The sequence below is a fragment of the Aphelocoma coerulescens genome, chromosome 11 (assembly GCF_041296385.1).
Source record: "Aphelocoma coerulescens isolate FSJ_1873_10779 chromosome 11, UR_Acoe_1.0, whole genome shotgun sequence".
Lineage (NCBI taxonomy): Eukaryota > Metazoa > Chordata > Aves > Passeriformes > Corvidae > Aphelocoma > Aphelocoma coerulescens.
In genome coordinates, this window is record NC_091025.1 from 8,366,930 (window position 1) to 8,388,094 (window position 21,165).

Below are 21,165 nucleotides of genomic sequence, written 5' to 3' on the forward strand. Positions count from 1 at the left end.
CCAGGACTGCTAGAGAGAATGGACTTCCTGTATTCAGAAAATCAGCACAGAATAACACTGATGGCCTCAAAACACAGATGCAATTATGCTTTAAGGAAGACCTTTACCGTGGGTATATTACAGTAGATAATAGTTTGTTAATTTAGTTCGTTACAGCCACTAAATCAAACGTACACTTTATCAGCACAACCGTGCACCTTTTGCCATTAGTTTCTTCCCAGTTACCATAACTGAATGCAGATGTAGGAAAACAGATGCACAAGCTGCTCTCTGCCTCAGCACAGACTGAGCCAAAGCACACAATAACAGTAATTGTGTGCAAATTAGGCAACATTTTGTCTATGTCGTTTCACATATTCTATTTTGAAAAATCAAGTCCTTTTCTATAATTTTGTTCTCAACAGTGCTGGTAAACAGATAATCTCAAATAACAAAAGTAACAAATTGGTTATGTAAAGGTTTATCAGTTTTCCCTGAAAATTTTCCGAGGGAGTCTAATGTTACCAGGCATAATAATTCATAGCTGATGCACTAAAGCTTCTCACAAGCAATGTCATTAAAATAGGATATAATTTGCCAAACATCAGGATTAACACTTCAGCATATTTTTCCTATACACATACACAAGAAAAATTATCATCCACATATGAAGAAAATGGGAATATAAAGCCTTCATATGTATACAATTAAGCATTGAAAATCCTAAAAGAATTACTGTTTTTGAAAACTTAGAATTTCAGTTTACTTTACAAGCATAAATGCTTTCTACAGCCATATATGGTGCTCAGGATCTCTTTTTGACAAAAATATCCTATAGCAAACAGGTGAGTATATTTCTAAGAACATCATGCAAGATTTATGTGTTTGCCCATTGTATTTTATCTCTAGGCAGATATTTTCATGTTCTACCTACTATATCTTCCTTTACACTAAGCTCAAATCTTTATTTTCCCCCTCTCTCTCCATGTAGAAGAGTGTTTAACAAAGTTTTTTCACTTTCACTCACCTGACGAGCATATGCCATCTCCACACTGTCCAAAGAGCTGCGACCTGGAGGACCCACCTCACCAACATAGCTGGGCTGTTTAATGAGAAGCATATAGGAAGGTACAAAGTATAGAATTACCACAATGCATTTTACCAATACATCTGCTCCTAAAAAACAGCAGAACCATGTTCCTGACAGAACTACAAACAGGGTTTTGAACCATCTACAGAGAAAAATGCAGTCTCACTGCAATACCCCATTATCTTCCCAATATAGCTTAAACTTTCCAAAGTGACATAAATCCTCCTTATTCAGTGCACAAACCAACCATTAGCTCTCTAGAATTAGGACATCAGCGTCTCTTGGTAGCATCTTATAATTTTAATTCTTTGCTTTTGTTTCTTGAAAGGTTGCTTCTTGTCAGTGTCTCGCTGTGAGGCATCTAGTCTGAGCCTCCATCACAGCAAGGACATAGAATTTCAATGGATGAGATGGACACAAAATAGGACTGCAGCATTCAATTGTATGTTAAAAATTACCCCACTGCTGGTCTGCTGCAGGAGGAAGCATGCTGGCAATATCCTGACCTGAAAAAAAATAGTCTTTTTACCCACAGAGACTATGCCAAGATTGAGACATTTTGAGTGTAGAGCAGGAAGAGACAGCCAATGGAATTGTGGCATACAAAATTCATACTCTTATAAAGAACTCCAAATACAACATGCCATAATAGTCTGAATCTGCATAAAGCAATTTCAAATGTTCACTACAAGGCACAAGTATGTTCTCAGTACAACCACCACTGAACACATGTTCAATGCTCTGGAGGAAAGAATATTCCCAACAATGCTCTCTGCTATTTCCTGCCTTCTAAAAAAATGTAATTCTTCATTTTAGCATCAGCATTGCAAGTTTTGAGTTTAAAAATAAAGTACAATCATTTTAAAGACAGATCCCTTTGAGGTAAACAGTCCTTTAATATCAGTTGCTTCAGAAGCCATGCTAGTCTGAAGATCAAAGCAAGATGAGCTCAGTACAGAAGCACAATATTTATTATGAAGCCAATTGACATAGTTGGGGCAAGCAAAAGGAACAGACAAGCTTTCAGCAAAGCAAGGTTTTCAGGTTTGTTACCATATAACTCAAGGCTGTCTATATTCATCTAAACAGGAATCATTAACTTTTTCCGAGAAAGAGCAGGTACATCTGCAGAGTTTAAAAATTAAGCTTTTTACCATCAAAGTCAGTTACAACTGGCTGCACATCCTCACTAGCTGTTACAGTGCACCTTAGCAATACTGTCCAATGGCTTTACTACTTCCTACACTGTTTAACCCAGAATGTCAGTACTTCACAGTGCAGACAGGATCACCTTCAAGGATTGCTTAAGGATGTGCTCTATGTTGCCTGGAAGAGCTCACTTAAATGTGACCAACTTGCTGCCTGTACAAACAACATAAAGCCCAAATGCAATAGGAAAATCAGTGTTTTCACTTCCAGTTTAATCAGCTTTAGAGTTCAGCTTTGCTGACACCTGTCAGACTGCAGCATGGCAGGAGCAATGTTCCTGCCATGACCTGGCCTGTGAGGATTTCAGGAAGAGATCCAGAAATGGAAAGCTTTTCTCTAGATGGTGCCATTATTCAGTTTCTTGTTTCAAATGAGGATGAAATGCTGGCAGAGTCTTCCAAAAAATCTCACTTTTTTTGGAAACTGTATCCTAACTTCAGAATGAAATAATACAAACATATGAACTTACATGTTACTTATCAGCTTTGCACTGAACATTCTCTCAGTCATTCCCAAATTAATTTTATTTTGGTATTAGTTTAATCTGGAATATCTTCTACTGTGTAAGACCTTTCTTACCCTCATGAGCATGTGTTATTGCAAAGACAATGGTTACTCACTGTTCCAGTCCAGGAGTTTTGATCAGGAGAATGTTCACAAGTTAAAATTTAAAACCAAATAAAGTTACACAACTGCAATGGCCAAGAAGCTGTTCTGCATTGGCTAGGAATTTATACATGAAGATAAGGGCACCGACTTCTATCAAGAAATTGTAAGAGATTTGTGATATCTGTGGTTACTGCTTTCTATGCAGCACCCAACAGTTGATTACAGAATAAAAAATACTCAGTAGTGTTTCTCCCTACTACAATTAAATACAAATGAATGAAGGTACCAAGGATGAACCTGAATAATCCCTTAAAATTGCTGAAATTAGTTTATTACTGCATTAATTCCTCACTAATAATGCTATTTAAATAATGTCCAACCTGATTACAAAACCAGGCAGGTGCATTTAGACCTCAGGCTGTATAAAAATGCCTTACAAAAAACTCAAAAGTGATTCCACTTTTTCATTCTGCAACTGAACTTACACTAAAAATATTCTTCACAGTCCCTCTTAATGGATACTGATATTCAGAAGCATCTGCATTTTTCTTTCAGTGCCAAATCACCTGACACAAATTCCTTTAAACCCACCTAAAACCCGACAAATTCTTTGTTCTAAAGAACAAAGAAGCTGTTAAAGCAGGTTTCCTGGGAAACAGACATGATGGCAGAAATAGCGCTTTGCAGCCTTCCCTTGTGCTGTGCCAGATAAAATGTAGAGTTATTTAAAGTAATGCTAAATTATGGACGTTGTCATTAATTACCGATGAGGTTTCATCTCCTAAAGCAAGTGAACACTAGTACATAGTGACTTAGTGTCACTTTTCAGCCAGTGCCCAAGCACCAGACACACAGGCACTGGGGCTTTGTTTTGTGAATCTATTCCTTTTTCTGCTTTGAAGCACCAAAGAACACCCACGTGGCTGCCACTCCAGAGAGTGGTGTGTGACTGCCAGGCTCAAACCAATTCAGGTAAGAATCAGAATTCAAAAGTGCACACCTGAAACTAAGAAGTAACTGCTCTGAGGGTTGGGTTTTCCTTTCCTTTCTCCAATTTTAGTTTTACCCTAACCATTATGCTTTAAGAAACACTTCTTAACTATCTGCCACAGCTGAGAACTGCCACATTGAAATTAAATTCTTTAAATTCTACTGACTTGGCACTTCCGGAAAAAAAAATCAGGAAGTCTAGAATTTGTCCTGATTTTCTTATATTTTTCTTTCCTATGGAAAAAAAGCCAGGGAAGCAAGCTTATTTCCTATTTTTTCCCATCTCGTATATGCATTCTGGCTTCATTTTTGAATTATTAAACTGTAAGAAAGCAGTAGCTCACTGAACTATCTCATGGCTATGCTAAAAGGAAAGTTCAAAAGGAAAACTAAAGCAGTGAGTCAGCATGGGGAAGGCCACTTCCACTGCTCCTCCTGAATTGCAGAAATGGAGTTGCGCAGGCAATCCTTCCCAAAAAGGGAGATCCCCTACAAATTAACGGGAGGAAAGTGGGGGGCAGGGAGGGTATCCTTTGCTGGCAAGTCAGAACTTACCAAATTTCAAACAAGGAAAAGATAATGAAAGATGTATTCAAAACAGCTGCTAGGAGCATACAAGAAGAATCTTGTTTCAGGTCAGGTTCTGAAGTTTAACTGCAGCAGCAAAAGGAAAAGCAGAAAAGCGGGGAATGCACAAAGGACTGCAGAAGTGTAAGTGCACACTCACATATCTTGCTGTATCTCTAACCTGATATTGCTTAAATGGCTTGTGCTGTTTTTCTCAACCACCTTTGCTTTTCCCTGCCCTGAATTCTGGTCTTTCCAAAACATTATTCAGAACTGTAATATTTATTCTGAATATTATCCATTTCTCAAAGCTGCAGTTTTGCTGTACTGCCATCACATTTTTATCTTTTAAATTCACATAACCAAACGATGCTGCTTTTCAAAGGAGTCCTCCTTCATTTGCACTCAGCCAAGCATTCAGCCTCACTTGCACACCAAACCCCGTGCATGGAAAGATGCATTATTCATCACCCTCATATGCATATGCACATTCCTCAGCAGAAGTCTGGGCAGACATTTTGTCAGCACTCCAAATGGCTCGGCCAGTAGACGCAGTGAGTATCTAGGCAGGAGACCAAGCTGGAGAAACCCCATCAAAATACACTGTTGTGGACTGGAAAGAATCTTGCAGTCCTTGGGATTTAAGGGGTATGAAGATGTGATACGAGGGGCAGAACAGAAACCAAGATGTGCCAGTGTCTCTGTATCACTGCAGGAGTGTGCTACTTGACAGCAGGAGTGGAAGAGCTTGTGGCAAGGGTGGAAGAAAGAAAAATTTGGAATAAGGAAAAACTTGGAAAAGGAAAAAGGAAATGCTTTGGCACCTCATGGCACAACAGTCATAACAAACACCTTCAGACCATAGGTGTTTGATACCTTGAAGACAAAACTCAGGCTTTCATCCCTTTCCAGACCTTCAAGAAGCACCTTTTTATCAGCTCTGGTTTTCCCTGACAAGAAGGCGGCCAGGCTGGAGGACAAGGGGGAACAGAAAACCTTATGGCAAGTCCTGCACTAGGTTCTTTGAATCATAAGCTTTGCCTGTTAATTGGTCTTATTTCCATGAATAATGTGTTGGTATTTCACTCTGCCCAAATTAGCTTGCCCAAAGCTTGAGAATTGGCTTGCAGGCAGACTGGCCCCCTGCTGTGTTTGGATCTGTGCCTTTTCAGCCGATTCTCCATCTCCAGAGGATATCAATTAAACCTCTACTATATTCTACAGGCTGTGTCTGTTTGTGTCACATACACACAAAAAACTTATTTGACTGGAACAAGGCTTTAGAAGAACAACCTGCTGTGGGGAGGTTAGATAACAGGCTTTTAACACAGTAGATGCACTTCAAACCTCTCAGACCTTTGACTTCTCGAGGCTAAGACTAGAATATATCAAGGATTTTAAATGCACTCGAAATGACATACTGCTACTATGAAAGCTTTGAAATAGAGAGTGGAGTATTACTGAGTGATAGTGTACATTGAGTCTTTAAACTCATTCATGAAAAACATTAGGAGCTGAGTTTTCTCCCCTCCTCCCTCACACCAATTTGATGCTTGGCATCTCAAGTGCCATGGACTGGGGGTAGCATCCATTTGACACTGAAACACCAGAATGGGGGTTTTACCTGCTCAGAGCAGGTTATTAAATTACTTCTGCTAGCAGTTAATATCCACACTCTCAAAGGAAAACCCCATACCAGTAACTAGCACACAAATCAAAGATGTCAGGAGCTATCAGTGTAACTGCCAAGTCTTCAGATTCACATCCTAAAATAATGGGATAGCTGTTCCTAGTTTTAAATTAATTCAGTCTGCATTATTTAGCATTTCTAATATTGGAAAGCTGGACAACCTTTGAGAAGTCCCAGTAAAGTATCAGTACAATATTTTCTGGCAAAGACAGCTTCTATAAAAAGAGGTATGCTAACTGGGATTAACCTATATTTAAAAGAACAGTAATCAGAAAGAGACATTTCATTAACAACTTTAATTATTTCCAAATCCCTATACAGGTCATACCCCACTTGCACCAAGGGCTTTTTTTATTTTAATATACTAGCAGGTCATCCCAATGAACAAGAATTAATTTTCATGGATGGAGAACGTGGCTATAAAAAATGTGTCTCTTTTTCAGCCTGAAAGCACAGCAACTTATATCCCCCCCACTCCCTGACCCCTCTCCTTTCAAGGTGAGCATTTTCATGGAGCACTGTGCAGCAGCTGTGATGTAACTTTGTGCTCCAGGGATCACAGCTGCTGTCTGATGCTTCCAGCTCAGAGGGGCTGAGCTCCCAACACTCTGCACGTAACTCTGCTTTGCGCTACTCATTTAACTGAAACATTTTCTTTAAGAGAATAAACTGTAAAGTTTTAAATTGTAACAGAAGATAAGTTATGTTCTAAGATGATAGTCAATATCTCTTTTGTTAAACATGGGGTCAGTCTTGCCCAAAGGATTTGGTCACTGCTGGATTAACCTGAACACTAGAGGTCTTAGCAGCACAAAATTCTAATCTGCTCTGAATGAGACAGTAAAATAAAAAGGAAAGCTTTTTTTTGAAATGTTTATTCATTTGATTTTGCCAAGAAACCTGAGAGACTTCATCAGCCTCCTAAGAAAAGCTATAAATCCAGGCTAGCACATAGTGATAAGGGAAAGAGACACTCTAAGATCTATGTGTAAGCACAACTGCACCTGAGAAACTCCCTGGTGTCACATTGCAAAGATTTCCTGAGGTGCCCCAGTGTGTTTTCTCTATGTGTGTGCTCCCCTGGGTGTATTGACCTACTATGTATTTGTGACTAAGTTTCCAGCCAGCACATATGTTGCTCAAAAAACAGCTTCAGCAATAGCAGCTCCATTGCCTGCACCCATCAGTCAATAAACAGAAATAATCACAAAGGTTTGATATTTTGCTAGACAATGCATTCTGCTAGTCAGAGCCATTCTAGAATTCAATAGGGATTTTATATTTCTCATTTTCACATAGTTGTAGTTACAGAATATTTCAGAGGTGGTTTCAGCAGTGCTGGAATGCCAGCTGTGTACTGTGCTGTGCGTGACTCTGCACAGCATTTAGAAAGACAGAGTTACCTCATTTTCCTGGGTGAAATCAAGAGCATCTTCCCCTGATGCAAGCAGAGAATGAAGAATCCTTTGTTTCACCTGTTCCCATTCAACCAGCATTGATTCTCGGTGATACTCCTCAGCCATGGCAAAAGTCTGTCGGTGAAGAAGAACAAGAGCTAAGGAACATATAGAAACACCCATCAACCTAACTCTGCTATTAATAGACAAGCCCAAAAATGAAACAGAAAATAGCAACTACATAAATCAACCAGGTCAGGCCTCAAGAGCTAATGGTGTGCTGCATGTTATTTTAACAGGCTTCCTGTTCAGGTACAAGGGGATTCAGAAACCAGGTGTATGTGGAATTAAGACAACTCTCACATACCCCCAGCTGGTAAAAGAGGGAAACTGTGTCTCTTCCATGGCACTGCAGCACACGAATCTGAGCAGGTGGTAGGCTTCCTCCTTTAACTTAGCAGCACACACAATATCCAGGTCATCACTGATCTCTGTGGTTTGTTGAGACTTAACTTCTCTAATGACCACTACCTTTTCACCTCCTTGGAGGCTACAAAGGTCTGACTTGCTGCATTCTTAACAAAGATGTGTGTTTATTGCCCATAATCATTTTCAGGTCTTTATCAGTGTGTTTTTCTTTCAAACGGGAAACAGGATAAAATAAAAATCTAATAGTAAGGGAAAACTAGCCAATGCCAAAGAATCAGGAAGCCTTTTTCATGAGGGACGAAACTCGGGAAAGCACACAGGAAAATCATATCCCAAGAAAAAACAACCTTTACCTTTAAAATGGCTGATGTGCTACACTGTCTTCAGATCCACTTGGGGAACATATGGGAGGAAACAGCTTCTCCCTCAGTAAGGAAAATATTCCCTCATTTTGGCAATAGCATTAGGATAGAGAAGATGCTTCACTACCTTTTCTGTTATTGTTGGGGTGAGACTAACAGCCTCAGGGATACCAAGACAGGAAATAAGAGAATCTCCACTAATTCTACACAGAGAATAAGCTATATTGTGTCTTCTTTCCTGTTCACACAGCTCCATGCTGCAACATACAACTATATGTCTTGGTTGGCTGACTAAGTTTTTCATTTCATTGCAGTTCACTGCTATGATATTGTCAATTAATCGGCAAAATGTTCCTCAGAAATAATGAATTGATAAGATACGGTGACATTTGGCAAACATTTAATTAAGTGCATGCATGCAACTAAGATTTCTGTTTCTTTGTTGCGTTATATAAATTCACTTTGTACTTTCATGGCAGGATATAGGCTCACCCGTACCTTCACTATAATAATTTCAACAGGGTTTTAAATATGCTTCAATAGTTACAGCATAATGTTATGTAATTGAAATAATTTAATAATGCATATGTACTATTTCTTGTCATTTGAAAGAAACACAGGCTCAGTTCTAAACCTGATGCCACCCATGTACATGGAGGGAAACAATCACAACATGAGCACTAGGAAGTATGAAATAACAACTCCAAGAAGGAGTTTTAAGACAAACAACAGGAAGCACTTTTCCATGCTGCATAATTCAATTGTGAAAATCACTGCCCCAGAACACGACAGATACCAAAAGCACAAATAGATTCAGAAACAGGATTAGATTAATTTCTTATCAGAAAACAAGTTGTTACTCAGATGATCTTCAAAACAACTATTTGTTCAGAGGTGAAGATACAGGAGTTGAAGAGGGAAAGGCTAAATCTGTCGTTTTCTTACAGATGAGTACTGATCCCTTTTCAAGGGAAGAAAACTGGTGTCCGCAAACCTGTCCTGTTTTTGTTTTTAGGAAAAAATGACAGTGCTTTCTTCCAACTTACCCTCCTCCTCGACTCTTCAATGGCAGACAGCAATGCATTATCTTTTTCATTCTTCAGGAATCCCTGCAGGAAACGAGAAACAGAGCTTCAGCCAAAAAAATCAGCCTTCCACTAACATCAGACACATATTGTAGTACTCAGCTCTTTCAGCTCTGAGAAGTGCTCAGAGCTCTCTCTGCAGAGAAAGTTCAGTCCCAAGAAGTTTAAAGGTCACTTTACTTCACCAAAGGTACAGTAAGATGCCCACCCAGAGCAATGTGAAAATGAAAATGCATTAATCCCCTCTTTTAATATGCATTAAATCCTAGTGAAATGTCCTGCTTCCATTCTCTTTTATCTCTGTGTCCCAGCATCTGCTTCCTCTTGCTCTCCATTTGAGGGAGCTAGGATGAAAGCTGGTAGGAGCGATAAGCCAAGATAAGATTGTTGGACTTGAGTATGCTGAAAAAAATAAAAGTCTTTGATTTGGCAGCTTCAGGCAGAAGTGGAGCTCTTGGAGGACCGATAGGAACTGTGAAAAAGAGCCTTAAAAATAGTCAGTTGAGGAAGGATGGAAATAACTAAACAGTTGGAAAGCATACAGAGAAAGTTTACCACACAGCTTCTCACCATGAATACAGCTGGAGTGGGTAAAAAGGAAGAACTGTATTTTTAATTTTCAGTATATCAGTAAATCTCAGAGAGGTCAGGTGTGCGTGAACAAACTGATTTAGATGAGCTGTTACCTCCTTATCCCAAAGGTTACTTTTATGACCTATACTAGGAAATACAAAATAGTTTTAACTTTAAACAAGTAGCTGTGGGGTAAACTGCAGTAACACACAGAGACAACAATCAGGACCCATCTATCACATTTCAACATGAATACCTTTATTTTGCATTTTCACTGTTACATCACCAATTAAATAAACCAAGTTGATTTTTACTCCCAGACTTCAACTTAATCATTATTCAGGTCATAAAAAAGAAAAAGAAGCCTTTGTCTCCCTCTGAAGTAATCAACTATAAATGATCAACTCCATTAAGTGTTAATATCTTAAAAGTCTGTACACTCACTTCACAGCTTTAAAACCAAAAGCTGCTAACAAACCCACAGAGTGGGAACTTAATGGACTGTGCTTTATGCTTTTATAAAGACAAAACACAATTGCAGCAGTGTCCAACTGAATTTGTCAGGAATCAGGCGGGTTTTGTGCCTTTTAGTCTCCCCGTCTTCCTGCAAAGAATTCCTGTGGTGACACAGGGAGATTTGGGCTGTTGGAAAAATATATCTATGGTACGTCTTAGAAACAGCCCTGCAGCAGTAATACATACAACCACAAGTATCACAGAGTGATACTCAGCTCTGGGAGGTGAGGAGCATTTGAAATCTCCTCAGCCTGAAGCAATCTGCCAGGAAACTGCCGCATACGTGTGCTACCTGCCCTCCTGCTCCTCAGCACCAGCATGTGAAATAAAGGGCATTGCACCCTCTCCTTCTGAAATATATAGAACAAGCATTTGAGGTACATGGGACAGGCTGTGACCTCCTTCAGCTGGAAACAAGAACGTGACCCCTTTCTGTACACCAGAGAGAGAACTAGCCGCCATCCTCCGAGAGACGTGCGGTGCAGTTCCCCAGAAACAGCCCTTGAATTACACATGGAAGAGAGCGGTCACTGCTACCCAGCCTATTCCTCATTTCACCAGCAGACAGGTCCTGCTTTATTTTTAGACAATGCCCACAGAGAAATCACAGTTACAACCTGAAAAAAAAAGGAAACTAAATCCATATCCTTGCACATGTCTGGGGACCAGCTATTACAGCAGCTGTCACTGAGCAAGGGTTGCCGCAGTCACCTAACTGGGCCAAGACCCAGCCTTGGCTCTGTGCAGGAGAGGGATGGAGATGTGCCTTGCAAGTCTTGTCCCTGCCTGCATGGGTAGAAGGACCTTGGGAGGGCAACAAGCTTTCTGGGTTCTTTTTTATTTTCATTTCACCACCTCCAGCCTAAAATGGAGAAAAATTATCTGGAATTAAAACAAGCAGTACTTCTAGACCTTCAAAGCACACACCAATACATGAGTGGAAGAGACAGAGCCGCTTCTGATGGTAGAGATCTGATGCTGCAGAGAACAGTGTGTTAGCTGTATTCTAACAACACTGCTAATTTTACAGGCAAAACCAGCCCACTGTCTCAAAGATGCAGACCTACAGCTATCTGGATGTGATGAAGGGTGTGAGCTTGCAGATGTCCTGGATGCCTGGCTCCCTGCTGTGAGCACCAGGCTCCTGAAAACCCCGAGAGATACAAGTCCTACCTTTCCTGCCCTTGGTCTTCCCCTCTTCCTTGCAGAAATGTGTGGCCCAGAGCTGAGCAGGTACCTGCCTAGAAATGTACACAGCAATGATAGTAATCAACACAATAATTTAAGATGTGCTTGAACATCCCTTGACATCAGTATATCCAGGCTGAGTATCTTAATGAAACCACCCAGCTCCCAGAGAGTTCTACTAAGTCCGTTTAAGGGATCACATTACACTGAATGCCAATTAGAGGATGATAACTGCCTTTTCCAATATCAAAAACTACTCCTTTAGCAAAAGAAAATCCCCACACATGCCAAATAATATCTGTAATGCCTCACTGAGGAGAGGTACATTTTAAAAAGGTTGCCCTATGTCTTGTGCTAAACATTATGACTCTAACACGACAATTGCTGCTTCAGTTAATTACAGGCTAATTGTTAAACCTCAGAAGAGGGAGTTTCAGTAACTGATGCTGGAGCTCCTGTTGCTGCTTGTGCGAACTGCTTCTGCTTAGTTAGGCCAAATAAGAGCTCCTGAGGGTGTCACTCCAGGCTTTGGTGGCCAGAATTCCACTCGTTAAGAAAGTGAGGTGTGTCGGGCTGGCTGCTTGGTTCCATGGATTTATCGCATTGCCACCTAGTGGTGCAGTACATTTTGATCACCAGACACGATTTCATGGACACACATAAATGCACACAAATGCACCTCTACTGCATGAAAAACCAGAGCCCCGGAACAAAGATGGGCAGAAAGACGGAAGAGATGCACTTTACATTAGAGAATTTTTGTTCTCAGAAATCCCAGGTCACAACTTTAAGGGTTGACACATCTCTTAAGAAGGCTGGGCTGTGAACAGTGCTGGTTGTGCTCACCAGTTAATCTGCCCTAAAAGCTTTCCGCAGTCCCAGAGGTAAGGTTTGACTGCCATGAACGCTGGCAGACCGTAACAAGGATACGGAGGTGCAGCGCTCAGCATGCACGGGGAGTGCACGACCGACAAAGCAGGAGCCGCCCTCTCAGGGGAGATGCTGCTGGGTGTACAATGAGTAACGAGACACTGCTTCATATTCAGCATCCAAAGACAAAAGCAGGAGGAGAACAGAGATTATTGTTAGGAGACAAAACGCTATTTTGCAGAGGCAGATGGCAAAGATAGGAACAGCCAACACAAGGATTGCTATAATCTCAGAGGTGAAAATCTCACCTTGCAGCTCTCCGTGCACAAGCTCTGCCAGTGGAAGGATCCCAGCGTTGCCTGGATTTTGCTTGAAAATGAAAATCTTACTTCCCTGAGGCAGGTTTATGCAAAAAGCTCACAGAGCCTTAATGTCACATCACTCTGCCCTGCTTTAGTGAGTGGCTTTTGATTTTCCTCTCTGTTACTGTCTGACTCCCACACATCCTTCCTGCATCTAGTTTGGAAGGGAAGCAGCATAACTCTTCTCCATCACCAGTTCTCTGCAACACTCACTGCTGAATGTTTCCCACACACCATTTGTACAACATCCGACGCGATGGTGTTTGCAAAACAGGGACACAGGCATAGAAATACACCCACTCTCACACCTTCAGGTTCCCGTTTCTCAGTCCCGCTTACACTTACATGTCATCTACTGACTCTCAGCATCTTTCCCAAGCACATTCCATATCCTCTTGGATCTCTTACACCTTGAATTTCAGCCTGATCTTCTCGTAGTCTCCTCTTTTTGCTGAAATCCAGCCTCACTCAACTATGGTTTGTAGAAGTGTCCTGCTTAAGGGCAGGACAGGACCCCTGGCAGCCTGTGCTTGCTCTACTATTACCTCTCATCTCAGACAATCGCTGACACAGGCTGATTTGACAGCAATCAGCACCTGCCTGGCTCCAGCCTGAATTCCAGCAAGAGAGTGTTCCAGTAGTTCATTATTGGTACAAAAGGGCACACGTGCACGCACCGATGGTCCCTTTTTGACAGGAGACTGAAAGTCTCTTCCATTTACTGTAGTAAATGAGGTTAGTAAACTCTCCTGGCTGAGAGAAGTCTCTTAACTACTTTCATCAGCCAGGCTATACTTTTAATACTTGATCTTAGTATTCAAGCTGTCACGAGAAGGCGAATGTTGCCAAATAGTATATTGAGGCCTTGGATGTTGACAGCGATGGGTACTTTTTCACTGGCACAGAAAGAAAGAAGAAAATGAACAATCTGGGACCATTTCAAGTCAACTGCTCTTTGATTAAAATATTTCCAAGTGCTGGATTTCCGGTAGATCCAGTGAATCCAGCAGGGACAGTTAACAAAAATTACTCTTTGGCAACGCCAGGTGAAGCACCTGAATTTATTATTTCTACTGGCAATTCTGCTAAATACAATCCTAATGAAAACATGGACACATCTGAGTACACTCCTGAGGTGTTGTACCCTGGCACAACCCTCCTGGCCATATTGTCTCTGAAAAGAGAAAATGAAGCAAAACTACCTGGCACTTTTTAAATCTAAGTTATTGTTTGTGCTGACACAAGCATCAGTGCTTGCTGGCTGCCTTTAAATAGATAGGCCAAAGGGTGAAGAGCCATGGGGTGCCCAACTACTGTATTCCTGAGGATGGGGACACACCAGTGTAGCATGAGCAGTAGCTCAGTCTATTCACTCTTCCTTTGTACGCGTGACACCAACATGTCTTGGAAGCTTCCATAAGTCTCCCATGATTTGTTTTTCAGAAAGCATCAGGTTTTTTGGGCTAAAGCCATGCAGAAAAGCAGCTTCACTACATACCTTGGCCTGTGCAATATTGTGCCCTTCAAAGCAACAAGGCAGATACCCAAAGATCAGCTACCAAGCACAACGAGCCAAGAGCATTTGTGAAATTGGCTTCCTCCTTGGAGAGCTTCAGATGGCAAAACTGCTATGAGGCCAGAAACAGACTGAGGGCCTAAGTGCAAAAATCCTTAGAGAGGGAGAGAACCCCAGAAAGGGTGATTCACCAGTCAGTATCACTTCAAAGCTGCATGAGAGGCAAGGAATGCATCACTGTACACAGACACAAAGGTCTACTGGAAAGGATGGTTTGATGAGTCTCATCCCATAGCTGTATATGTTGTTCAATTTAAGGATTTAGCAATACCAAGTTCCCCTAGCCTAAGACAGCTGCACTTGTCAAAATACAACATACATTTCTCAATTTCCTTACCATCATGTTTAGAGTGGGAAATCCTGCAACATTTTTAATTCCCTGTTGACTGAACAGGAAAAGCAGGGAAAAACCAGAAGGCTTTGCAGTTTGATAAGACCTAAGAGTCGGTTGTTGCATCAGAGACTTTCAAAGCAACAGCCATGTTGAAGCTGAAAAGGGAAAAGCACGTAGCAATAGCTAGAACAAAAAACTGTGCTAATGCAACCAAACCCAGGGCTTGGGGAAGACCTTCTGCTCTGCTACCTGCCTTCACAGAGGTGTCAAATCACATCCCTCTGTGTACAGTAACTGTGCTCCACACGTGTAGCCGATACTCATGCTCAGCTGGTTTGAGAGTCAAGCTAGGAGACTTTTTCCCCACCCTGCAAGCCGATAGCATTTGAGTGGCAGTAAGTCATTAAAATATGCAAAGCCTGGCTTCATCTCTGCTTCCTTGCGTGACTAGCAACAATTTAAAGATTACTTCAGGGTTTTTTAAGTGGCTTAGTGCTCCAGCAAAATCAAAATTTGCAGAGCCGCAATACTGTCTCCTTTCATGATGGAGAAGCAGCAACCTGGGCCTCACCCCAGCAGCAGCAGGAGTCAGTGCACACCAGGCTGGAGCCCACACGCAGTGGAGAACCAGAGGCACACCTCCACTTGCCCACAGGGCTCTCTCTGGGGCTGTGTGCACCATGGAAGATGCACAGCAGCACCTTTTGCCAGAGACAAGCCCTGGGGCAGGAACAGGGCTCCCCTACCCCACCATCGGTCCGCGTTGATGCAGTGCCCAGGTTCAAAAACAGTCTTTAATCTGTGTTACAGAGTGAGCCTTAAGCAAATATTTACAAAGAGCTCTCTGCCGCAGGTTAGTGCCCGCAATGCAAAGATCGAGTACTTTTTTTGTATTTTTTTACTGGTTTAGACTGTTTGATCTGTGAAACTCATGCAGTTTTCACAGTAATCTTAAGACAGTATCCAGGAACATTGGATTTTGCTGTGTTGGATAAATATCATTATTCTTCCTAGCCGTGACAGGAGAAACTCAAACTGCCGAAAGAAGCATTCATTGGGAAATCACAGATCAGCTCTAACATAAGCAGGGGCAGATGGTGCATGCTCTTTGACTCTTGCTGGGCCTGTTTGAATCTGGCAAGTGAAAACTGAAAATGTGTTCCTCAGACATACGGGCTTGAAGGGAAGAAATACAAACACCTCCTAGAGCTCACTTCAGCCAGGACACCATCCACTAAGCACAAAAGGCTCATATCAAACCATCAGTTAATATCAAACCATGCCCAGCACTGAGAGGCACCACCACATCCCACACCCAACTGCAGCCCTCTGAAACACATCTGCAGCATGTGGCCAGTAAGGACAGCACAAGATATCTGCAGTGAATAGAAGCAAAATTTACTGTGAAACATATAGGGAGCCCAGCTTTATCACACTGGAAATGTCTAGAAAAATACCACTGCTCAGATTTCCTGCAGAAATATTCTGCCAGGCACTCAGCAGCGCCAAAATCGAACTCTCTGCTATGTGGCACTGCTTGTTCCGTGTATAAATGGAGATCATCACTGCTGGCAAGAAACATGACTCTGCTCAATTTTAGTTTCTTCTAATTCAACACAGGATGCTCACTGAGTTCATGCACTATGAGATTTCAGTGTTTCATTTAAAACCGTACTTATAAGTGGCTTAACTCCTAAAAGTACATGAAAATTCATTGCAGTGTTCCTGTGTATTTCAGATTTTACAAAATATGTCAAAGACATTGACAAGATTTAACAAATCCAAGTGCAATTAAAATGAGTTAAGTAGGACACTTTAAAAATAACCACACAATATATCAACCATCGCAACACATAATTTATATACTACTTACACAGTGTACCTAATCATTAAAATATTAGTAATTATCCGTACTATTTCTTCTGTCTTTCCCTCCATCAGAGTGAAACCAAAATAACTTCAATTACCTAAGTTAGTTTCTCATTCTCAGACTCCAAAAATCCGTTGCTGTGTAATGTTGGGCTGCACAGTGCATGGGAATGCTGTCAAAAGGCAGCTTAGTAGGTGTTTTTCAAAGTCACAAAGATTTTAATGGCATAAAACTAAGATAATACATTTTTTAATCCAGAATTTTGCAGCAAAGTTGATTAGAATGAGGTTCTCTTTCACATACAATTACCAGCCTCCACTGCACAGATAATTTTTGACAGCAATTGTTAATGTAACACAAAAGTAGTGTAAACAACAGTGCTACTTTCTCTAGTGATCCTGTCTTTCTCCCCAGGCATATACTCATATTTTTCCTTCTCCCTATGATATAACTGGGAGTGGTTCAACAAGAATCCCAGGTCCTATCAAGGTACAAAGCACCAAGGAGATCTGTGCAATAACAAAACAAAGTCTAGAATAGCCCTTACCTGCTGAGACATTGTGCAAAGAATAGGAGGAGTAATAATGAAAAAAATGTATCTAGAATGAGGAGGCTATTACCATATTTGTATTCCTGAATATTACTGAATGTAATATAGAGATTTGTCTCAGAAATATAAGCATCTCTGTGTTCTACTAAATGAATAAACATAAAAATGGAAAACTAGAAAGAAGGTAGACAGACTCTTGCCAGCCAACTGTGGCAAGTAGAGATGTTACTCAAGAAGGAGCTTATTCAGCTGGCTAACCCTGGTACATTACACCTGAAAACATGCTCAGATAGTGTTTCTGTTTGTCTTAATCAAGACAAAGAAACCAAAATGTCACAAAGGCAATTAAACACAATGCTATCTCACTTGGAATACAACTTCCTGAGTGAGCGAAGCTCTCCACACAACCAGGCCAGCAGGACCAGCAGCAGGACCCACGGGAAGCCCATCTGTGGCACCAGCACTCCACCTTCAGCAACAGCATCAGCACAGAGCGAACAGACCACACAGTCTGAAACTTGAGCTCATTCATCAAGTTTCCCAGTACATGGCTACCTGTTTTTCTCAGCATTTTTAAATGCAGAAGGATGACCTTAGTGTGGGCCTTTGCTCAGCACTATGATGAGTAGCTGGAGCCTCTCTCCTGCATTATAAGAGTCCTCGCATTGGCACTGTGATTAAAAAATACAACCCTACAAAAATCAGAAACGCATCAAGAGATCCACAATCAAAACAAAACTCAAAGCTTTGCCTCTTTTTTGGAATTTATTTTAAAAAATTATGAGAATTCCAGTGGGCTTGAGATCTACAATGCAACCCCATAGTAAAAATATTTATAGCATGCAAACAAAAATAATTTCTGATCATCCACTAGAATAAGCTGTTATACCCGCCTCTCCGGTATCATGCTTTTTAAGGGAATACTGTGAAAAAACCTACAGATTTAAATGATTTAATACCTTCATTGTACAGTCATAGCTAAGGCTGTAATGTAATACCTCTTGCTGGAAACATCCTCTCATCAGGCAGGACGCCCTCAAATCAAGCCATCGAAACCAATCTCACTGATGACGCCATTTTCTTATTTCTTTCGCTGCCATTTTAGCATCGTGGTTACTCCACATTTCCTTGAGAAGTAGCTGTGCATTCTCCCTGCTCTAAGAGGAAACCACGCTCAAATAACACAGTGACAAATGAAACCTGTATGTTGAATTTCTACCCGTGTCACGTCCCTGCATGGTAGGGGCAGGGACGAAGCACAGTTGCCATTGCAGACCACACCTCAATTCCCTGTACCCGAGAGCTGGCGAGGAGTCTCCCGAGATGGTGCAAGCTGAGAAACCAGCCACTGGAAATCCGTGGGCACCACATGAAAAATTGATACAACTGAGGAAAGAGGAGTGTCCAGCCCTGTTACAGGAGATATCTCTCTGAACCCCACAGAAAACACTGGTTAGTTAGGGAGCAGTTTGAAAAGAGACGCAAAAGGCATAAAGGAGGCACAGAGACAAGCTTGCAGTGTCTGCTGCTGGACTAATTGTACATTAGCATATAGGCAACCACAAAAACCCACTTAACCTGGCAGCAGAAAATTCATTTCTCAGGATCACACTCAAAAGCCAAACTGCCAGCCCAATCAATCAATGAAGTATTCGCTATCCCAAAATGTCATTTCTGATGGATCACCAGCAAGAGGGGCAAATTATTAAACAAACCTGCTACTCATTAACACCCAGCCTCCTCTAACTCACTTCTAAAAATTTTAGTGAAGTCCTTCAGTCTCCCCCACTCCTTTTTAAGTGCTTTATCCTTCTGCTTGTCAGACTGGGAACATGCAACCTTGCTGTTTGCGAGAAACAGGGATGGTCTCAGGATTTTTTGAAAACCAAAACATGATTGATATTTCCCCATCTTTTCCTTCACAATTTCAAATGTGTAGGAACAGTTAAATGCCTTCAAGTTAGTCTGAAACTGTAGGTAAAATAACAGTAATGAAAAAAATTGGTTCTCTTTACCTCCTCTGGATTCAAGTAGTGAGCCTGGCAGCACTGAGTCTGACACTCTCCCTGTTCTCCGGCTGACTCAAGAGGAGAGATTTCGGCTGCTGTGCCCCCATCCCACAGCTGAAAGCCTGCGTACTGTCTTCCTGAACGTTCCTTAGGAGCACGAGTTATCTTTCTGCTTCATTAAAAGAATAGCCAAGCAGCATCTTCCAGCCTCCATCTGCATTTCAGACAGAAAGCGATGCAGGCAGCAAACGCTCATTGCCTTGAAGGGACAACGCCTGGTTCAGACATCAAAATCCTGTCAGCGCTGAAAATGCGACAACCAAGTTACACCAGGATGCAAATCCTAAACCAGCATAGGTGGCTTTCCCCAGTGCTGTACCTCCACAAAGGGGGTTCCTCTAGCATTTCTACTGCAATTTGAAGTCTCTCAGAAAAACCCACACAGGGAAAGAAAACCTTTCCCAAGTTAAATTTACTTTATTTCGCTGATAGTGGCTAACACGACAAAGAAAGAGACAAGATTACATTCACTGCAGTGTGAAGAATGTAAGCTCTTTTTTTTTTTCTAAATACACACTGGAACGTCAAGAAAATGTGCAAATTTGAAGTTCAGCACTCTTAAATAACGTGAGATGATTTGGCAAAATCATCCTCCTGAATTAAAAATATAAGCCCAAGTTAGCTACCCCATTCTTCTGCAATATTTGTAAATAAATCATAGCTATTTTGTTCACATAATAGCTATTTTCAACATGACACCTTATCCCCTGGAATAAATATAAATATTTTACTGACAGTGAAATAAAGCAATTTGGAGTTCATACATGTCATGATATCTTCAAATCCTCAATTTAAACATGCTATGGTCTTTAGAAATGGTTTTTCTTTACTACATTACTGATACATTTCCCAAAGTTAATTATTCAAATTACATATGAATTATTAATTGCAGATCATTAAACTAAGAAACACAAGTCTGGAATACGCCCGTTATAATTATACAATTTATATTTTAAAATGTTAGACATTATAGGGCTCAGAGAGAAAAGCATACATCAGCATTCTCTGCTGCAATAAATATGTTACAATAAACACTTTATCCTTTTTCAGCTTATTTCTCCTACTGTGTAATAAACCTAAGGTTTAAACTTTCCAGACTTGGAGCATGAGGCCAGTGTGCTGAGGATACACCAGAGACAATAGGTTTCCATTTTTCTCCTCCGGCTGTACTCCACCCTGGCTAAGGAACTGTCTAGCAGTGCATGCCTTTATTTGCGCTTTGCATTAACAAGGCACACAAGCTTTCGGACTTTAATGTAAATTAAATGTCAAGTCCAGATGCTGCCAACAGATATCACAGAAAACCCTGCTACAAGAGACCTACAGCTAATTATTCATTACAGTGGCTCAGTCATTTTTTTCATACATTAATTTATGGAGCTTAGTTGAACTCTGTCTCCCACCCACTTCAAACAAAGGAAAATAATTTGCCACACTGTACCAACTGCAACGATAACTGAGCCGTCTCCCCTATGGGGTCAGTGGGGATGGGATGGTTTCCTCCATATTTTTACACAGGCAAACCATACATTTCATTGTCCTTTACTTGATCTTTTGCTGAGCTGCTTTTGTGGCAAGACCTCCCCTTTGCTCAGGTAATCTGGTTGGAGAGAGGCAACTTTTTGGTCATGCTATGCCACTGTTCCATGTCTTCCCTCTGAGCATTTCTCAGTTGACAAAAGGAAGAGTGCAGAACATGGCACACAGGCACCTTAATATTTGGGGAGGGAGCCCCAAGTCACTCTCCACTGCAAGAGTCCAGGTGCCATCCCCAGCACAGTATGTTTTATTAAACTGCTTTCTTTCATATACAAAAATAGAACTGAAAGAAAAGGAGAAAAAGCAACTCA

The 21,165-nt window shown here is 41.2% G+C and overlaps 1 protein-coding gene across 4 annotated transcripts in view; it reads right to left on the bottom strand.

The window, feature by feature from the left end:
* The window catches only part of NUP93 (nucleoporin 93), a 78,895-nt gene that overhangs the window by 21,296 nt on the left and 36,434 nt on the right, over window positions 1–21,165 (bottom strand). For all 4 annotated transcript variants that reach the window (XM_069026709.1, XM_069026711.1, XM_069026710.1 and 1 more), the window contains exons 4-6: window positions 9,369–9,431; window positions 7,538–7,666; window positions 1,007–1,081 (exon numbers count right to left, since the gene is read on the bottom strand). In XM_069026709.1, the coding sequence (XP_068882810.1) occupies window positions 1,007–1,081; window positions 7,538–7,666; window positions 9,369–9,431 (267 nt within the window). The remainder of the gene's footprint in view (window positions 1–1,006; window positions 1,082–7,537; window positions 7,667–9,368; window positions 9,432–21,165) is intronic.